The sequence below is a fragment of the Rhodnius prolixus genome, unplaced genomic scaffold (genome assembly GCF_049639745.1).
Source record: "Rhodnius prolixus isolate KJV_2025 unplaced genomic scaffold, Rpr scaffold_3, whole genome shotgun sequence".
Classification (NCBI taxonomy): domain Eukaryota; kingdom Metazoa; phylum Arthropoda; class Insecta; order Hemiptera; family Reduviidae; genus Rhodnius; species Rhodnius prolixus.
The window spans coordinates 41,783,068-41,803,646 of record NW_027411603.1 but is presented as its reverse complement, the minus strand read 5'-3'; the positions used below and the strand labels follow the sequence as shown (position 1 = coordinate 41,803,646).

The 20,579-nt window shown below is 32.0% G+C and overlaps 2 protein-coding genes and 1 long non-coding RNA gene across 9 annotated transcripts in view; 2 read left to right on the top strand and 1 right to left on the bottom strand.

The window, feature by feature from the left end:
• The window catches only part of LOC141452824 (uncharacterized), a 92,196-nt gene extending 85,765 nt beyond the window's left edge, over positions 1–6,431 (bottom strand). For all 3 annotated transcript variants that reach the window (XR_012457641.1, XR_012457642.1, XR_012457643.1), the window contains exons 1-2: positions 6,199–6,431; positions 5,266–5,395 (exon numbers count right to left, since the gene is read on the bottom strand). This is a non-coding gene — a long non-coding RNA (uncharacterized lncRNA). The remainder of the gene's footprint in view (positions 1–5,265; positions 5,396–6,198) is intronic.
• LOC141452820 (short-chain dehydrogenase/reductase family 16C member 6-like) lies at positions 1,368–11,229 on the top strand. 4 transcript variants are annotated; one of them, XR_012457640.1, is made up of 8 exons: positions 1,368–1,504; positions 4,720–4,936; positions 5,651–5,980; positions 7,178–7,307; positions 7,862–7,982; positions 8,856–8,978; positions 9,064–9,324; positions 11,087–11,229. XR_012457640.1 is itself a non-coding variant. In XM_074125265.1 (7 exons), exons 1-7 carry the CDS (start codon positions 1,491–1,493, stop codon positions 9,197–9,199), a joined length of 1,062 nt encoding a protein of 353 aa, XP_073981366.1. In that variant the 5' UTR covers positions 1,368–1,490; the 3' UTR covers positions 9,200–11,229. The 4 variants fall into 4 exon arrangements, 2 of the variants coding, with proteins under 2 accessions (XP_073981366.1, XP_073981365.1); XR_012457639.1 differs by having other exon boundaries at positions 9,064–9,382; XM_074125265.1 differs by having other exon boundaries at positions 8,865–8,978; positions 9,064–11,229.
• Positions 11,230–13,107: 1,878 nt separating this feature from the next.
• Positions 13,108–19,998, top strand: LOC141452821 (short-chain dehydrogenase/reductase family 16C member 6-like). Of its 2 annotated transcripts, XM_074125266.1 has the most exons (7): positions 13,109–13,261; positions 14,413–14,635; positions 15,251–15,580; positions 16,281–16,410; positions 18,593–18,716; positions 19,446–19,559; positions 19,654–19,998. In XM_074125266.1, exons 2-7 carry the CDS (start codon positions 14,420–14,422, stop codon positions 19,772–19,774), a joined length of 1,035 nt encoding a protein of 344 aa, XP_073981367.1. In that variant the 5' UTR covers positions 13,109–13,261; positions 14,413–14,419; the 3' UTR covers positions 19,775–19,998. The 2 variants fall into 2 exon arrangements, with proteins under 2 accessions (XP_073981368.1, XP_073981367.1); XM_074125267.1 differs by lacking the exons at positions 19,446–19,559; positions 19,654–19,998 and adding an exon at positions 18,284–18,458 and having other exon boundaries at positions 13,108–13,261; positions 18,593–18,717.
• Positions 19,999–20,579: the final 581 nt, after the last annotated feature.

The following is a 20,579-nucleotide window of genomic DNA, read 5'->3' as shown; positions in this document are numbered from 1 at the left end:
CTGAACGAAGGATGAATATTCTCAGACTGATTTATTGTCCGGTCATTCACGATGGACACCTCGAAAACCTCATTGCTGTAGACACATGAATACATCAATACTTAGACCAATACAGACTTCCCCCCCTTATGAATGGAGGCTAGCAAGACTGAAATGAATAAGCCGCAGGTTTATCACAAGTAAAGCGTAGTGTATCGCCTTGGAAGTACCATGGTTCACAGGAAATGAAGAAGTTTACAGGAAGCTGAAAGTACCCACAATAAAGGACTTGATGGACAGGATTAGTAATTTTTTAGCGGATCTCCGTACGACAGAGGATAGATAACACCATCGACTTAAGAGAAAAAACTTACCGAGATGGCTGAAATGTAAAGTACTAAAGGTCAAAGTTCCACACTGAACAAATAGATAATTTTAAATGTGATGTTACTGAAAATTAAATGTCTTCTAAAAAATAATAACTTTCAACTGGTCATTCAGGTTTTATATTAAAAAGTTTTAGATATCTGTCACTAGTACGACCTTAATTTTTTCTTAAGTTGGTCGACAAATGTAAACTAGTAAGCCATTATTGAGAACATTCTTTCAATGGTTTCAGAAGTGCCAGGCAGGCACAAAATGTCTTCTATAATGTACAATTTTAACAAACTTCGAGTAAATTTGTCACTTTTTGATTTGAATCAAATAACTGGGACAAAATGATGCACTTGCAGGAACACGGGACTGTACTTCCGAGGATCTTTATTTTTCTGAATGCACCTAAATTCTCCAGGGAGTAGAGGCCAAATATTTTCCCTGATGATCTTCCATGAGCATGCAAAGGGACTCTTCTGACTTTTAAAACCCGAATTTCGCTCGAGCATGGTCACCCACCGACCGAATAATGGTCGTCTTCATGCACAGGTTAAGAGTGTGCTGTTTCCTGCCATTAACTTTGTCTTAAAAATGCGTTAATTAATTAATTCTTCTCAGTCAATAGTACTCCCAGATACATATCTGTCGTCTGTCTAAAATAAATAATCCCTGATGTTGACACTCGCTTTTTAGTGTCACGCCTCGAAGTGGCCATGTTTTGTATGGGTTATTTTCTTGACTCACGTCTTTTTTCCATCTTCCTCAACTTCCATCATCATCGGCATACGCCATCAACTGAGTCATCCTATTATCAAGTGATTCAACGGGATTTTCATTTCCTTAAATATACTCGTACCTATTATCCTTACATTTCAAAAATGAAATTGTTACAAGCCATTAATATCATCCTGTATATTTATTAAAAAAAGAACAACAAACAAAAAAAATTGAGCTAAATCAGATAAAATGAAAAAATTTAATGTTCTATATTTAATAATTTTTGACTTTCTTAAAATGCAACTGTTACATGGTCGTACGAAGAGGGAGATAAGTGCTGGCGGTCGGTAGAAGGGGATTTCTTGCGTTCTTTATCTAGTTACACAAGAAAGGTTCAGTTCTCTACCTGTTGAACAACCATGAGTTTCATAAGGTAAATATAAATGATTATATTTCTGATTTTTTATTGTATCGTATCTTGAACAAATATTTAGGCGACATTATTTTTCGAATTACATTAATAAACAGTTAAGTAGCAAAATTACCAAGTGCCAAGTTGTTCTTTCTTTTCATTCTTTTTACACCTATCTAATCTTACATTTATAAAGTAGTTTGATCTCTATAATCCGTTGTTTTACCAATTTACACTAAACGAACGGTTTTACTGATAAACTGGTTTTAAGGAAATTACAACTGAGACCATTTCCGCAATTGCGTTTAATCAGATAAACTTGTTAAGTCCAGTAAGTAAAACATTTGGTGCGCTACACTCAAGTGACTCTTTCCTATTGTGGTTAGCAAACTTTTTAATTAACAGAATCACTTAACCCTTTATTTTTTATCAATGTTCAATTGCCCTAAACAAAACTCAGGTGGTTGCAGTATAATAATAGATCTTAGGAGGTACAATCAGGTAAAAAGCCGTACCTTCAAAGATATTGCAGAATTTCACTGCTATAATTAATGCAATCTAATTAACAGATTAAACTAAAATAAAAAATTAAAAATGTTCTAGAAACAACAATGATTAACTTCTGAATACAGAAAATCTTTGCAGCCTTTTTCGATGAAATTCTAAAAGCAGGACACAATCTAAGAAATGCTTGAGTTTCTGGGCGCCAAGACATGCAGATCATGTGGGCTAGGGAAAGTTTCAACTAATTTTTCATGGGCAAGGCCTAGTATAGGTAGTTCTTAAAATTTGCTATGAGTGTAAAGACGCGTCTGTTTCTGAAGCCTTTTTCAGCGCACTATCAGCTTCAGGACAGGTAACAATGTGCAGGTAATATTACAAACCGAAAATAAAGTGCACGTAGGAGCCCAAAACACTGGTTTGTTCCTGCTCAGCTGAGTAGTTACTCAGCTAATAAAATGCTATATCGAAACTATAAATAAAATTTATGGTTTTTTGATTTAGGTATTATAACGCCCATGGAAACGCCTTTCAGGCGGCTTTGGTCTATGTTTATAACCATTAGACTAAGCTAAAGTTAATGTTGATTATCCAGAAAATTATATACAAGAGATCCTTCAAGGTCGCAGTGTCTACAAGCCCACTTCCTCTTTTCAATACTACTTCTGGTTATCCTATTCATATTTCAATCCCAGCAAAGCATTCAATAGGCCTTAAAATGACGTAGAAGATATCGTTTCAAAGTTGTTTGATAGTAGCGCAATAGAGAGAAGCTTGAGTTGCAGATGTCCAAGAAATTCCTAAAACCAATTTTCTTTGTGGAGGAGAATGGTATCCAATTAAAACATGTAGTTACTACGTGAAATTTGGAGAAAATCGTTTAAGCAATCTTCAAGGCAATATCGCAGAAAAATAAAAAACACATCTCCGGTTGACATGGTTGGCCAAACCTGCAATGTCGGGTTGTAGGTAATACTTAAATGAAATACCAAGTTTGAACTTCTTTTTTTTTTTTAATCTTTTATGAGAGGCTCGTTTTCATTCATAAAACACGCACCTGGGAGAGTGGAACAGAGAAAAAAATGAAGAGTACTAAAGAACAAGAGGCCCTGAGTGGCTGGGAAAATTCTATCATTGACAGGAAATCTTTCACTTCAGTCAGAAGTTCCCAGCGAGAGACTTAACCATTTGCTTCTTATTACAAATCCTACTCTCCTATTAAGATGCATCCAAGCCAGAGTTCTTATCACGAAAAAAAGTATTTGCCACTTTAAGAACGATTTTTGTAATATTTTCTCTTTGAATTTAATATTAACAATATTAATTATGTTAACCTCATTGATCTTTTAAAATGTTCCAGTATTGTTAATTTCAGACAAAATATGCGCATATAAGAAATATTTAATGTGAAACGTTTACCATTTCACTTTTTCTTAATTTCTCTTTCTGCTAATTCCGCAAATAAATTAGCTTTTAGGAGGCAGAGGGCTAGCCATTTCTTCATGAATTCCGCCTACACTCAAATTATACATATGGTCTTCAGAAGAAGCTGATATAAATAACTACTTGGGTTTAACGAACCCAGGGGCGAACCCTAGATACTTCAAACTGAACACTAAGACAGACAATTTAATTTTATTCTTCATTCAGCAAGAATTTAATCATGTAAGGAAGCCAAAGGCGGAAAGCTGCAATACTATGATTCTATATAGCTAGATCAAGTTAAATTTTATTGAATTTACTCACTATTAAAATTCAACAGTCCATGACTGAAAATTTAGCGAATAGTCACTGGTCCTCATTTGAGGGGAACTTGACCACTGCATTGACTCCATAAAGCGATAGGGAACCACAAAGCTGCAATCGTTCGGCTAGGTTATCAGAAAGATTGCAGGAACCGAATTGGCGGACTAGTAGGTTGAGATAAACGACAAAAGCACATGAAACTCAACAACCTCGGGAACAACAGGAATATTGAGCCCTTGATGTAAAGTTAGGTTTGACAGAAAGAAAGAGTATTAAGAGATTATGATTAAGCATTAAATTTGGAGGGAAATTGGAAGTACAAAAAAATATAGTTTATCGTCCAAACATTTTCGTCATTTTGTTTTTTAAGTCATTTCTGTACAATTTATAACATATGATGCTGGACTGTACCGTAACTTATTCTAAAGAGGGGGGAAGAAACCTTTTGGTCGCACTTCCTTGAGCAGTACTAATTAAGATGCATTAAGCAAGTAACGCGCTTATTACCGTTTGAAAAAAAATTTCTTGGGCCTCAAGGATTAGAAATATCCTTTTCTAGAAAAATCTTTCCAGGACTTTTGAAATTGCAGAGAGAAGTCCGATGGACTGCAAGCTTTAGGCGGCAACGAAAGATGTAGAACTTGGCGAAGTTCTTGAATCTGCGCAGCGAGGAAAAAGTCATTAATCCTGGAACACGTGGATAGTACACTTGTTAACATTGAAAATCACTTTATCTTCGAAAGCCTCGTTATCTTGTAGAATGGCAAAAGTTATATACTCATAAGAGAGGGAGTCCTTGGTAGAACGATATTCAAGGATGAAGTATAACTAGTTCTAGAACCAACTCTATTGCAGTGCACACTTGAATTGAGCATTTAATTTTTAAATATTACTTTGCCTGTGTGATAACGTTTCCTCAGCAATATGTTCTTCCAAAAGTAAAATTAGTTTGTTATAATGTTCTAAACTAAATTCTATTTCTGTTCCAGGGAAAAGTTGAAAATTGGAAAACTCAACGTACAAGAAATTAAATATGAAGAAAATAATGGAAATTCGCCTAGCATTAAAATGCCAGCATTCTCAATAAGTTATAAACTAGTATTAGATATTATACTAGGAACTTTGATTATCTTCCCATTCTTACTTTACAAAGCTGTTGAACGAATGTTCATGAAACCAATATCAATTAAAGGGAAAATCTGTCTAGTAAGTATGTAAAATTTTATTCAACAAAACAAATAATATAAATCTGGATTATTTTAACCTTGAATTGATTATTTGTGTTCTACTTTAAAAAATTTTAATTCGTAAAAAGAAGTTTCCTCTATTATAAATTTTCCCAGAAGTGTTTCAAATCGGATAATAAAACAAATTGGAAAACAGCATAACAAAACTTACGCTGCTGGCTGATTAAAACCAAAAACTTATTGTCAAGTACCCCAATAAAACAGTAACTAATTCCAAATTATTTTCCAAGATAATAAGACTTTATTGGCTCCTGTTCTTTAGGGAAATTTGTTATGTTTATGCCTCACCTTCTGGGTTGCGGTGGCATCTGGACCTCATAAAATCTTATTTATGTTAATCGATGGATATCTGCCTTTCACATCCTTCATGACTTGATTTCTCTTAAACTTATCATTTTTATTCGTATATAAATTGGACCTACAAAAATACGTAGCATTAATAAAATTCTCAGTAAATGAAAAAACTTTATCTTATTTATTAACTATAAAATTTTCATTGAGCAATGGTTAACACAACAAATCCAAATCCACTTTTATTGTATAATTGAGGACCATACACATGCTTCCACTTCATTAATTTGATAAGTTGCAATACATCCTCTTACTCCCAGAAGAAAATAAATATTTTTAGGTTTAAGAGAAAATAATCTGTTTTTTAAAATCTAATTTTCAGGTGACCGGTGCTGGCAGAGGACTAGGTCGAGAACTGTGCATCAAATTGGCGAATTTAGGCGCTACAATTGTTTGTGTGGACATTAGACAGGAAATCAATGATGAAACTGTGAAAATTATCAAAGATTCTGGTGGAAAAGCGTGCGGATACATATGTAATGTGGCTAAATATGAAGAAGTAATGGAGCTGGCTGTAAAAGTTCAGAATGAAGTTGGAAGGGTTTACTTGTTGGTGAACAATGCTGCACTAATTATGACGCATAAAGCCGGCGAATGGCTACCTCAAGAAGTGATTTCTATGTTTAATGTTAACGTGATCAGCCATTATTGGGTATTAGTTTTTTTTTTTTTCTGACAATCCAAAAATTAGAAAGATTTTTTGTTTTCAATTTTTAGCTTTAAATGAACCGAATTTATTTTACAAAATAACAATAATATCTTCTAACTCTTAAAGGTTTCTGGAACAATTAAACTGTTATCTTATTGATGGAAACAAGAAGTGTGGAAAACCAAAAAGTAGCCAAATCAATTCCAAATATCTATATTTACCTTACGCCTTACAGTTTTCTACATTGAAGTAGTCGACTGCAAGAGTTTGCCTTCATTAGTGCTGTGCTGCATACCCCATACATAATATTTGCTATTACACAATGTAAATGTGGTCCGTACTGTTGACTCAGATCTCCAAATCGTTCCAAGACCACTGAAGAGAAGTAGCATGTCTATTTGCCTGGGAGGATTCCTAATGGATATTGATGGAAGATTTTTTTTTTATTCGACCTTATCCTGAAACATATTGAATCGAATTCATTACTTAAAAAATCAAAATCGTGCAATTGTTTGCTTTAATTACATTCAAATTATGATACGATTACGGTTCTTATAATGCTTTGCAATATTTCAGATACTTTAGCAATGTCTGATAGGAAGAACAAAAAGAGCTAAAAATTTGTACAGTGCAAGGCTAAGAACGGGATGGCGATGAATTTCTCTTTTAAAGCAGTTATGAAAGCCTATTATGTACAGTATAATCTACCGTAATAATATTTGATCATAGATCACATTCCAGATTAAACTCTCATTTTTATGGCACTTAGGCTCTCCATTCCGAACATTAAGGCTTTTTGTTTTTGGAACAGCCGTCCTATGTCGGTTTAGTTCAGAGTCCAGAAAAATAAAAATTAGGCACACGATCTGCAACACGTCTTTATGCGCTTTATGCACCATCCTCTAAAATCTCCAAATTGTCATAATTAATAAGTTCCACACAGGAGGAAGATTTGTAATTAATTTCTCAAGTAAATTAGACTTAGTGTAGTGAATGACAGACACGTAGTGGAAGTTACGACTCTCTATACCAAATTGAATCGACTTCTGATAATGGGTCCGAAACCAGCCAATAAAAGCAATAAAAATAAGTACGCCACAACGGATAAAATCAACGATGTAATCCAGCACTGCGGATCCAACCATATTTTAAAAATTAATTGTCCGTTGTCAAAATTATTATATCTTTGTACAATTGCAGACAATACAGTCATTTTTGCCAGCAATGAAAGAAGCGAATGATGGACACATTGTTAGCATTCTGTCTATAAGTGCGGTCTCAGGAATTCCAGGATTTTCTGTCTATGGCGCTACTAAAGCTGCTGGAGAAAGTAAGATCCCATTTCTTACTGAATTCTGGGATTATTAGGTAATAAATGGCATCTGAAACCATTCCACAGTTTAAAATGCTGAACAAAATATTAATGAAATGAACTAGGGTATTAATTTTTAAAGTGTAGTAATTTTATTTAAAAAGTAAGTAAGTTTTACATTAGTACATGTAAAATTGAGAAGCATGTCAAAGGTTAATTAGTGAAACCATGTTGATTGGGCAATCCTATCTCTTTACAATATTGAAGTTGGTCGTGTTTAATTTCTACAAAATTAAACTTTAATCAAAAGCTGTAGAGCTAAGCTGTAGAAATTTTCTGAAGCTGAAGTTTATGAGTTTAATATTGCGGATGCTAGTTGTCTGAGTTTTCCTTGCATTATGAAAATTTTCATTTCAGCTTCCTCTTTTTCACTATAATATGAACTAATTATTTGAACCGAATTTACAATAAATTCTAAATGAAAATTAATGAGGCAATCATCTAGTAAAGCAAGTATTCTTGAGGCAATGTTTGCAGGTTTAGATTAAATTATTGCATAATAATTGTTCCAGATCTGTTGTGCAGCTTGAGAACGGAATTAAATTCTAACAAAGACAATAATATTAAATTAACTGGAATATACCCCACTGCCTTTGATTCAAGTGCCGATCATAATAATTTAATTGATGTAAAGTAAGTAGATAAAATGTATTTAGTTTTGATGTTTTAGGCAAAATAAACTTAAAAGACAAATTAATCCTTATCTCGAGACATTCAATCGCGCTTTAATGACGTAGGTGCACTGCGTCCAACATAGTTCTATAGAAACCCCACTGATGTAAACATTCTCATACCATTTTTGAGATGATAAATTGTAAGCTCAGAGCTTTAACGAAACTCTCTCTATCGGATAAGATTACTTTTTCCAATCGAAGTATATATTTGAAACTTTTTCCAGTTGCGTTCATTTCAGTTTGGACAATGCACGGAAATCTATTTTGTCCTTCGCCAAAAACTTTGTTCCATCAGAGAGGATCTTCACCCATCTTTGAACCTTTCAATCGCTTTTCATGTCAAAAAGAACATACAAGTTAAGGCAACATATTGGAACCAATAAGCTAGCGAAGGTGGGAATGAACAAGTCGAATAATCGATGTGTTGCTCTATTCAAAAAGTCAGAATCAGTCTTTAAATTTTTATCAGAAAGAAAAAAAATAAAGAAAATGTGTCTCCTTGATTAAAACGCCCAACACCTGGTGACAAGCCTGGAATAATTGGAGAAAACTCCTGCACCAGCAGGAGATTAGCGTGTTGCTAATTAGTCACTTTACTGAATATGTAAACGACATTTTTTATTCTCTTTTCGGGTGTCTTACTGCAACGCTCAATTATTTTTGTCTTATATAATGTTGATGATTACTGAGAAGTGAGAGGTGTTTTAATAACAAGTAGAAGATAACATCGGATAAAACATTGTTAAGATGCAATGATAACATGTGAATAGATATTGCTGATGTGATTCGAAATAATAAAAAATTTACTTATTATAAGAGTGCAAATTAATAGTTTGCTTAGGACTGGTATACTTGAGATGGAGGCGGTGGTAGCGGCGACAATTGAAGCCATATTGTATGGTAAAACATGCGTATCAGTACCTGGTCCATTATATTATTTCATGCAGTTTACAAAGTAGGTTGTTAAATATTCATTTTTGCATTGAATTAACATCAGGTTAGTAGTTTTCTTCTTTTTTGATTCTTTTTTTTCATTACAGATTTTTGCCGCACGTAATGGTCGAAAAAATGTACGACATATTAAATATGAACATAAATGTACCAAATCAAACGTATAAAGAAAGTATTCCTTTCAATGATATTGTTAATAAATGTGTAGAAACAAAGAGACTTTAAAAAAAAAGACTTAAAAAACGTACTGTACTGTTTTGCTACATCTTTGCAATAAGTAAAAGCGTTATTATTGTGGAAATCAGAAGGACGGTGTTAGAAAACATTTCCTTAAATGTTTAGATCACCAGGTGAATAATTTATATGCATATGATAAATTCCTGGAAAATAAGTACCAACAGCACTTGGGTGAGTGAGTACAGTCGTGAATGTATTTATTTACATCAACATATATTTTGTTAAAATTAAAGTTAAATGACTGTATATAACAGCCCTACATTTATTATTATACAATACTATTTAAGGGCCGCTAAAAACTCAGGTCTAGGGCTTCCAAGCCTCCTATCCTTCAAAGTTTCCTGATTAGTCTCCCAGTTTCTCCTGCTCATTATCTGAACTATTCCCTCCCTTGAAGAAGCGAGGATACGATACCAAATATTAAACAGTTGGCATTGGTCTCCCTTATACTGGTAACCGTCCTCAAGAGCATGTCCAGATAACATTGCCTATGGAACTCCTAAATATTGTTTTCCTTAGATCAAATAAACTCCAACCTCTGCACATCATAATCTCTGTCCAGGACCTCCCGATTTCCTCAGACTACACTTCTTTATATCCTATTACTTCCTATTAAGACTGTTAAGTCAGGTTTGGATCCACAAATCAGTGTTATAGTTTTAGTTTCCTACTTTAGCTAGTTCATTAGCTCTTTCATTAAAATAATATCTATCCACCTATCAACCTGTGAAACAATTGATCACATCCTTATATCCAGAAGAATCAAACTCTTACCTATTAAACAAGAAGATCAAGGTTATTAACTGGTTCTTTTAGAGTCGCTCAAGTTTCAGAGGAAATACATATTTCTGTTACATTTTTCTGAATCCTCCAGTCCTTCTGTATTTCAATATTCCATGTAACTGCGCCTGGAAGACCGCTTCATATCTCTCCATTGCCACAGTACTGTTCGTACCCATTTGATCGTGTCGTTTATTCCGGATAACCACGGATATGTTCCTGGAACCACCTGTAATATAATTGGGAAAGTTAATATTTAAATTGAGTGGAGCGAAATACCAGCTACCAGGCCTTAATTATTAGAATCATGTGTAACGAATTAAGAGTGTGCTTTTCACTCTGGGCCATGTGACTGGTACTCAGAGAGTGTAGGGTAAGATAGTTTGGCAAAGCTGAGTTGACTAGTGACCAATTCATTTGTTCCTTAAAAAAAAGAAACAGCGACTAGTACTTGCAGTAATAAATTGTATACATCCTTTTCTAATTGCAGAGGATATTGGTTAAATATTGGATTTAAATAGCTTTTTATCAGTAACTGTGATTATCATTCATTTTCATTTCTTTAACTACAAGATACCTGAATTTATACAATGTAATCAAAGTATTTTATTAATTGCTTTTAAAAACTAAATATATTTAATTTTCAGTTTTGATTTAGAGCATGAGATTAACTCGGAAGTCAAATGTTTATTGTCATACAACGAATGTAAATATTTGTGTTGTAACTTAAAAGAATTTGTTAATAAAATAATACCTACCCCTCTATCAATTAACAAATAACTATATAACAAATATAATTGTAATAACTATATTACAAATCGTATACCTTATGAAATCGAGATTTAGATACTAACTGAGATGAATAGGCTATTAAAATTGTTAGTTTTCTAAGATATTGAACTGACTGGAATTATAAAATTTAATAACCAAATTTTATTTTCTAGTTAATATGTATTACCTAGTGTATATTTAAGTTACATTACTTTTGTTTTGTAAACTTCTTATTGTTTGGTTTTAGCCTAATGTTAAACATTAGGTGTTAATTTTTTTTTTTTATTAATTTATTTTTATTAATTAATTTATTTTTCTTTTCAGTAAAATATCTCAATTTCCCAGACAGACATCAACTACTTTTATCTAACGACAAATTATTGATTTTATAAAATTGAATTTAATTATTGTGCTCAAAAAGACATCTATTTTATTACTATTTTCCGTAGTATATATTATTGTTTAACTACAGTGGTATTTGTCACCTGTTGGCCCTCAGACTCCATCTGTCCAGCTTGTAAGAAGCGAGAGTTAAAACATCAGATATATTGTTTTATTTTGTGGAAGGAAGTGGTGTTCTTAGAAATTTTGGTATCCTTGTGAATAAACCATTCCAAAAACAAGCACTTTCAATATCACACCCAACACACGTAGAAGGTATACAAAGGTAGTTAGTTGGGTGTGCAACCCTCAGCAATAAGTATTCAAGTCGAAGCGTATTTAGCTTAACAGCAACTCCATCTGCATTGTTTGATAAAATGCAACTATCTACATTGTTTTATAAATTATTTTTATTATTTTGAAGTGGATATATGAGAACACGACCGTTTCTAATTTATAAGATCTAATTTTTAGTATTTTCTTGGCATCTTTCATCACTGCAATCACAATAGTGGTTGCTCTTCACAAATATGTACATTAATCGCTGAATTTAATGCTTTATTGACATTGGAATACAAGGTAAACCAATCCAAAACTGCTTTGACAATAGTCCTTGACCTTCTACGCCAAAAGAACCATTGCTTTCAATAAGCAATCCCCCAGTCAACGAGCAAATCTAACTTTTCAAAGTCAACTGATACTTGTTGTAAAGTAGTAAATTTTTTCGACAATAATTCCGAGAAAGTAAATAAAATAAAGAAAGATTATAGATTATAATTTTATTCTAATAAAATAATAAAATGGAACGGTTACTTAAATATAGCAAATCTTCATAATAAATAATAATAAACAGCAAAGCTGTTTTAGGACTCACTTGTAAGATATCGCCATTTCCATCCTCGAAATGTTTAGGAGAAAAAATAACTCAAATTCTAAACAACTTGACAAGTTCAGTACTACTACAGGTTTTTCACCCGTCTGAACCATTAAGTATTCATACACATAGCTTCCTGCGGTGCGCCACTCATTCTGTATCATTTATAGATATAAGTTGTAAAATATTTACAACTATATTGTTGATTTTTTTTTTTTTTTGCTTTTTTTCCAAAGAGCACTCCTTCAAAAGTATTTTTCACCCATCTATAGCAAACTGTAGAAGCTCCTTAAGAAAAAATTTTAATACTACACTACTTGGACTAGACCTCCAGATTGCAAGTCCAGCGTACTACTGCAGAGCTAATAATCCAATTTTTATTAATAAACTGTCAACTATTGCCGCTTACTGCGTAAAATTTGCCCGCTTGTCGGTAATAATCGTTTCTAACCGATCTAACTTGATTTAAAACACACCCATCAAATAAGGATCAGTGAGTAGTAATGAATTCACATAAAAGGATGCATGCTTGCCTAGAAGAAATAACAGACTGTAATTCAGTTGAGAAGAGTTAACTAAATCCCTGTATTATCCCCTCCAAGAAAAGCCTACAAATACAATGAATCTACAATATTTTAACAGCTATTTACATTACTATCTCCCAAAAAAATAACCCTTCATTTTGTTCAAAGATCTTTGCCTCTCGCAACCAACATTGTTTAAACCACATTCTCTTGCAACATTTCTAATCTAATCCTATAACAATACATAAATTGTGTTCAACAGTGCTTCAACAAGAAAGAAGGATATCTAAGGCCAGCGTTGAGAAGGCTGTTGCAAGCAAATGTGCTAACAGATCAACTCAGATCAGAGAATCTGTTCTAAATAGAAAAATAAATTTTAATAAAAAAGCAAAAGAAATTTAGTTAAAAATTGGAATTAAATTATTACAAAAGGTGCTAGTTAAAATTGCAGCTAATTGTGGATTTTTTTTTTTTTTTTTTTTAATAGCGCTGTAATATTTTCATTATTGAAGCAGTCCTTGAAATTATATAAAATAACCTTATAACCATTACAACGTGTCATTTTAAGACATATTTACATAATGGCTAAATATGAATAATATTGAATTAATTAAAGAGGAAGGGGAAACAATCTCACGCTCAAATCATTTGCGTTGTTCATCACATTCGAGAACTGCTCACTAAAAGTAAGCCTAGCTAAGAGAAAGGACCATACATTAGGTGAGTGCCGAACTTCATTCTCCTTATACTTTAAATTTCATTTGTAGTCAGACTGACTAGATGGCTAGACAAGTCATTCCATTCGTCTGAAGAAGCTTTTGCGTACTAGTCCATAATTTAATGAGAATAAATATAAGGAAGTGTCATGACTTTAAAACCAATCCAGTATTAATATTATACTTATTAATTTATTACTTTTTTAGAGAGTTTCTAAAAAAGGTTATATTGCCTTCAAAAACTCAGTTCAGTTATAATTTTTTTTAGTAATTCTATCTCAAAATATAAGATACTTAGGAAATAAACATTCATACACCTTATTCGTAAATAAAACGTTATAAGGTAAAACGTTTGTTTATTACACAAACATGCTTGGATGTTTCCTACACTCCAGGGTACAATATGCACAATTTTGCATATCTAGAAAGGAATGTCGTCTACTGTGGACAGGTTAACACATATTAAAGAACTTCAGTGAGAATACGTGTGTAGGATTACAAATATTGTTAGGATGCTAGAGGTTGAAATTATGCACTGTTTTTGGCAACATAGATTATAACTAGTAGAAAATATAATAATAAGCATGCGTAAAGCCTTCATTGATTCTAAATTAATGATTTTGGGGAATATTGAGGTGCGGTCATAAATAAAAACAAAGTTTGTTGCTTTGTACCCTGAAGAAGGTAGTAAAATTACCGAAACGTTGGTATAAAGCTACAAAATTTGTTTTTTTTATGACCTCACCTCGATATTCCCCAAAATCATCAATCAACAACAGTCGAAAAAAACCAAAACCATCACCATTAACCATTAACTTCCCAAGAATGCTACTAATCGCTTTTTAGATTTTATCAAAAAGAACGATTCTAATGCAAAAACTATTAATAGTTAAAAAATAAAATTTGATGGCTGAGAATTAGTACCTGAATTCAGCGAAACATAAAGGGAGCAGCAATTCCATCATAAATGATAATGTAGATCTGACACTAATCAATCAGGTTTCATTAGAAGATTATCTTGGTCATTAAAGTAATATAGTTGATTTACTTAATGATGATGCTTTATAAATGCAGACATTAAATTAGATCTAAATAAAATTATTCAACTGATTTAATAGATGCAGATGAACTAAAATCAATTGTTTATGTCAACAGAAACATAATGGATCATTCCAGCAGAGATGGGCAAAGTTCCAAAGAAACTGCCGATTTTAAAATAAATCCAACACCTTTGGAGAATAAAGAATTTGCCTTGCCCTTATTGGATTTAATTAAGATCTTTTTTATCAGTATTGTCTTAGAAGTACCAAAACTATTGATTTCTTTGATACAAAATTTAATGAAGAAACCAAAATCCCTCAAAGACAAAATTTGTTTGGTTAGTTATTCAGTTTTTCTTTCTCTTACTCTCTTCTTACTTGCAATCGTGCCAATTTCCGATTTTGATTTTTCACCGGAATTTTTAGTCGATGAGCCAAAAATAATAATAATAATACACACAAATATATTATGATGTACATACGTTTGAATGAGCAGCATAACTCCAAAATAGAAAATCGCAAAAGGTTCAATTTTGTCATCGATTCAGTAACAATAAGCAACTGGATTTGAACAAAATCAGTTAATCGGATTTACTATTTTACTGAAGTAGTTTTTTAAAAAATTGTAGTAATTGCCTATTTTTTCAGAAAGGTCTTAACGTTTACTATAAAATTAGGAGTTGTGTCTGCAGGGAAAAATCTAATACTTTACTATAACTTTTCACTAATAAATAAAAAGTAGCTACACGCTGGACACGAATTTGAGATCTCCCTCTTACTAGTTCATTCATAACTGGAGCCGCTCAACCAAAATCCGTTTTTTAACGATTTTCCTTAAAAACGGTATACTCATTTTACAATGCGGTTCTAAACTCTTATTTAAAACATTTTCAAGGGAAAATTTTATTTTATTATTGCTTTTATTTAATTTTATGATTTTTTATATATATAAGGTTACTGGAGCAGGCAGAGGTTTGGGACGAGAACTGTGTATAAGATTGGCAAATTTAAAAGCTGTCGTTGTTTGTGTCGATATTAGAAAAGATATCAACAATGAAACAGTAAAATTAATAAAAGATTCAGGTGGTAAAGCTTACGGATATACCTGTAATGTAGCTAAATATGAAGAAGTAACTAAGTTGGCTGAAACTGTTCAGAAAGAAGTTGGTCGGGTATATATGTTGGTGAACAATGCTGGACTGATAATGACACATCATGCCTGCGAATGGCCGACAGAAGAAGTTATTGCCATGTTCAATGTCAATGTAATCAGCCATTTCTGGGTATGAATTTTTGTCTTTTTTAGTTACATAACTCTCTCGCAACGGTTGACTTCATTTACTGTAAAAAAAAAATTTATTCCGACATTAAAATGTAAACAAGCAAGAAGAGGAAATATGAAAAGAAAATAATTAATTGAGTGTAAACGGCTTCCTCAATTGGCTATTTATCTTATTAAATTTTCTTGCAATGGACGGTTTGTATTAAAAAGATTATATTATGTTATGTTGACTTCAACATAATATGTAATAAAAATACAGAGACATAATCTTAACAAAAATAAGAGATTGTTTCCGCCTTAGCACACGTTTTTTATGTACATAATTGATTATCCAAAAATATGGACCTAATTACATTTTCAAAAATAATAATAAATGAATTGGTTGCAATATATATACTTTCAATTTCAGTATCCTACAGGCTAATTTTAACAACAACAAAAATTCTTAATTTTTCACCTTAAAAGCTGAAGTCATACCTCATTCCGAGGAACCTTCGTGCAATTTAGTTTGTATACTGAAAAAAGTCTGAAGCAATTTTTCTCAACGCTTTGTCCAGGGAAATCTGGTCTAGGCTATTAGCTTTCACTGGAGTAACTGCTTTGTTTCTCACTTTTAGTTTAAATGATCCATGAAAAATACAAACTGAAAAATTTAAATAAAAATATGAATTTTTATTAATCAAATAAATTAATTATTTCAGACAATTCAAGCATTTTTGCCATCAATGAAAGAGGTCAATGAAGGGCATATAGTTAGCCTATTGTCCTCGGCAGCGATCATCCCAACACCCAGCATTTCGGTTTATAGTGCGACCAAAGCAGCAGCAGAAAGTAATGGATATATATTATGTTTATGGTACACATATAAGTCCCACATAACTGATTATTAAGTGATGGTTTATTATGCTCTCCGACGGACAGAAACTCGCAGCAAAAAACATATAATTTAATGGCAGGCAGCCAGATTCGAACCCGGAATCTCCATGTGGGAATCCAGAGCACTAACCAACCTCTAATTCCTTTCTCATCAAAATAATTCTTTTCAATTTGAGGCTACGTTTAACCTGCTAGTTTTTATTACTATCTATTCAATAATCGCTGTTATTTTCAAAAACACGTTTGGCGGAATTATATTTCTTACATCTTAATTATTTCTCATAACCTAAATTGGAAAACTAAAAGGGAACAAAAATGTCTTTTTAAAGCGTTTCTTGCAAATTTCATTTTCTTTACTTCTATTCGCAGGTTAACAATGATGTCCTTGGAAAAATAGTATGATATTGTTTAGAAATTCTGATGAGAATTGGTAGCAAAAATTAAGTTTATCTTGCCTAGTAATGGGAAAAGGGTAGACCGTAGGCCCGGGAAGGGTTCAGCTGAGTGCTCAGTAAACGAACGAAATTACGGCATTGCCTAAGATTAGGCGCAAAAACCTCTGGGGTCGCAGTGGGGTAAGCTTTCTGGCTAACCCAAGAAGAATAATTTAATCTGGTATTGTATATATAATCTATCCTCATTAATGCATTAGGCTAGTCCTATTTCCTAGGCTATGCAACCAAAAAAGAGACTCGTGCATGAATCCATCTACATTAAATGGAATCTAATGTGAATGAAAACGGAAAAAATCCTTAAACTTATAAAATACTTTATTTATAACCCCTAATAATAATTTTATATTCAATCAATAATAATTATATATTCAATCAAAATTAATTAATTCACGATAATTTTAAGGTTTCATTTGTACCCAGTAAATAAACATTTTGCTTTTTGTGTTCTAGCAAATTCAATTAATCGACAACTATGGCGGAAGATGAATACAAATACAAAAAAATTTTTTGCCCCTGCAAATATCCTTGTTGCTCGCCATAGTGTAATAAAATATATGCTATTGTATTAAAATTGAATTCAACATTCTCAGATATGTTACAAATGATCTAATCATTGTGCGAAATCATCGTATTTCTCTAGGCTTCTTTTTTTTAAGATTTTTGATCAAGGTTGAATGAAAAAAAATACAAAGAATTTTCAAACATGAAAATACTAACAATGAGCCATTATTAAACCGCTACAATTTTTAATTCTCAAGATTATTTATAACCATTTATCGAAATAATCAAATTCTATAATAATAACATTAATCGTGAATCGTAACATCGGTGTTATTGACAGTTGATTGGTTAGTGTATTAACATGATTAGTTGTAAAGGTAGGACTGAAGGAAAGCGTTAATAGCATTGGCAGTTAATGCGCTATTAAAAATAAAAGTACCCTAATAATGACTAATCTGCGAGTAAGAAAGCAAAAAAATAAAAATAAATAATATTAATAGGGGAGGGATAGGCGTTTCAACGCGGAGATCTTGGATATATCAATGTTATAAATTCAAAAATAAAACTATAACAAATTAAAGAAAAATAATGCAGTGCCACTTGGTACAGTTCCTACTCGTACAAGTTATTTTCATGAGTGCAGTACAATTAATAAAATAATACTCATTTTTCAAGCATTACACTTTCAGGCATCCCGTTCACATTGTTATTCATTCTGATCATTTGGACAATAGTAGCTACAACTTCTGGTTTTACAACTGAAGTTTGTAAAAAATTATACGTGTTCGTTAACTTAATTTTTAAACATCATTAAATTTAAATCAGTTTTTACTGGGAGAACATTCCGAACATATGGAATACGCACCTTACAGGTATTTGGTGCCCCGTGAATTCGATGAAGAACTTTGTCGCATATAGTACGCATGTTGGTAAGATAAGAATGATGATGCCTGTGAATTTGCAAAATCTTCCACTTCTGCACAACTTATGTGATTCGCCTGCATCTGGAGGCTGGAAAACCCGCTAGGACGTCCAAGATTCTTGCAGGTCTAATCTAGATATGAATCCATTATTATTTAAATACAATATTCCGTTCCAGTCTATCTTTACTATCTATAAATAAATGGTATATTACATATTTTATAAATAAATGTTTTATAAATCAATCTTTTATTTTGTAGGTTTATCAAATATATGTCGTTTAGAATTAAACCGTAACTATGAAAATAAAATAGTTATTACTGATGTATATCCATCTTTAATAAAAACTAGCCAAGAAATGACAGCTATGTTCACAACTGGGATGTAAGTAAATTATTTTGAACTTATTTAAAATAGTCATTCTGAAGCATTAACCTAGTTTAATGATAGAATTATGACTGTTCAAATGCATAAACATGATGACTACCAAATGAATGATTTTGGATGCGTAGTAAACAGCAGAGGGTATCTTTTAATAAACTTTTTTCCCGTTAAAAACGGAAAAAAAATTACTCTCGAAAGGGCAGCATGGACTCATCGATTCACTTAATTTTAACCAGATTGTACATACTTTTTAGATTGAGCATTCGATAAACCAACAACAAAGTGAAGCCTCACATCTCCAGGACAGTTAGTTGTCACCGAAATGCCAAATACGTAATAAACTTTCAAATTTCTAGCGTGATATTTTTTGGGGTTTTATGACCAATTTTTTTTTAGGACATCAATAGAGATACTTCCTCTATTATTTACCTCTCCTGCGTCTCATAGATGACAATTGAGAGTATTTTTTTTATTTTCTATTCTTAACAAATGGTCCTGCAGATTGTCTTAAATGGCGCTTAGTCTAACAATGTCCAAAGACAATGTGTCCATTACTATGTAACATTAAAAGGCAATGTACCAGGAATTGTTTCACTTAAGCAATGTTTAATCCAAATCTTCCCATTGGCTATCTCTTCCAAATGAAACTTTTAAATACTTTTAAAAATTACTTACTTTCTTCATCATTAACCTTAAATCTATAGATTTTTGTTTTTTTCATAATTACAGGATAAAATTTCTAAGTGTTGAGAAAGCTGCACAGTTAATTATTCATGGAATTCTGTATGATAAAACATTTTTAGTGATACCACCGTCAATTTATTGGTTCTTAATTTTGTATAGGTAAATATTACGTCATTTAATTTTTCTTTTATTAAGTGCGAAATTTGTTATTACTTTAACATATTAAATTTGAATTTGGTCTCTTCTGTTTCAGGAATCTGCCGGACGTTATAAAAATAAAACTGATTAATGCTTCAGTTATTAATCTGAATGTACCAAGTAAAGAGTTCAAAGAAACTATACCATTTAATGACATAAAAAAGAAGTGTCTCTAGAAGTTGGTAATTTTTTCATGAATATTAAACTGATTTTATATGGCAGATTCAGATGAAATATTAAATGTTAATCAGTCTCAATTAGTATTCAACAGTATGTTTGTTCAACTTGAAGAAGTGCAAATAAATACATCACTTTTAACAACCATGATGAAACAAATGTAGAGGAAAATGATTTCGACAGAAAAATATTGTAATGAATGCATAAACTTTTTCTAATTGGATCTGTATTTGTTTATTAAAATTTAAGTTAATGATATTTCAAACAACCTCACATCTAATAGTCATTTTATTTTTGCTGATGATTTAGATATTCTTGAAAATAGCTGTAAAACTGGATAAAACTGCAAGAAGCTAACTTAAATATCAATAGTCAACTTAAAACAAACTTGACTTGAATTTTGATAAATGCTACCTTGTGGCATTTAGTAAATCAATATCTCTTAACTATTTTAACTATAAATTATCCAATCCTACCTTCAATAGGCCAAGCGCACTACTATTAACCCTATTATAAAATTGCAAAAGTAATAAAATCTGTTGTAGGCACACCATACAAAGCAGTTCCGCAGTACTGGTGAATCAATCCGATCTGTACACTTCAATGAAAAGATTAGTTTTAGATTTTATTGATCGCCGGTATGGCTACCTCTCCAATTTTCTTACATCGACCATATAGAAACAATCCTACACAAATTTATGCGACTGATTCCTAACTGACAAAATGGACAATAAAGAGACACTCCTTATCAACTGACCATAGGTTTCAACCTTCACTCTTTACACTCTTTTCTTATTATAAAAG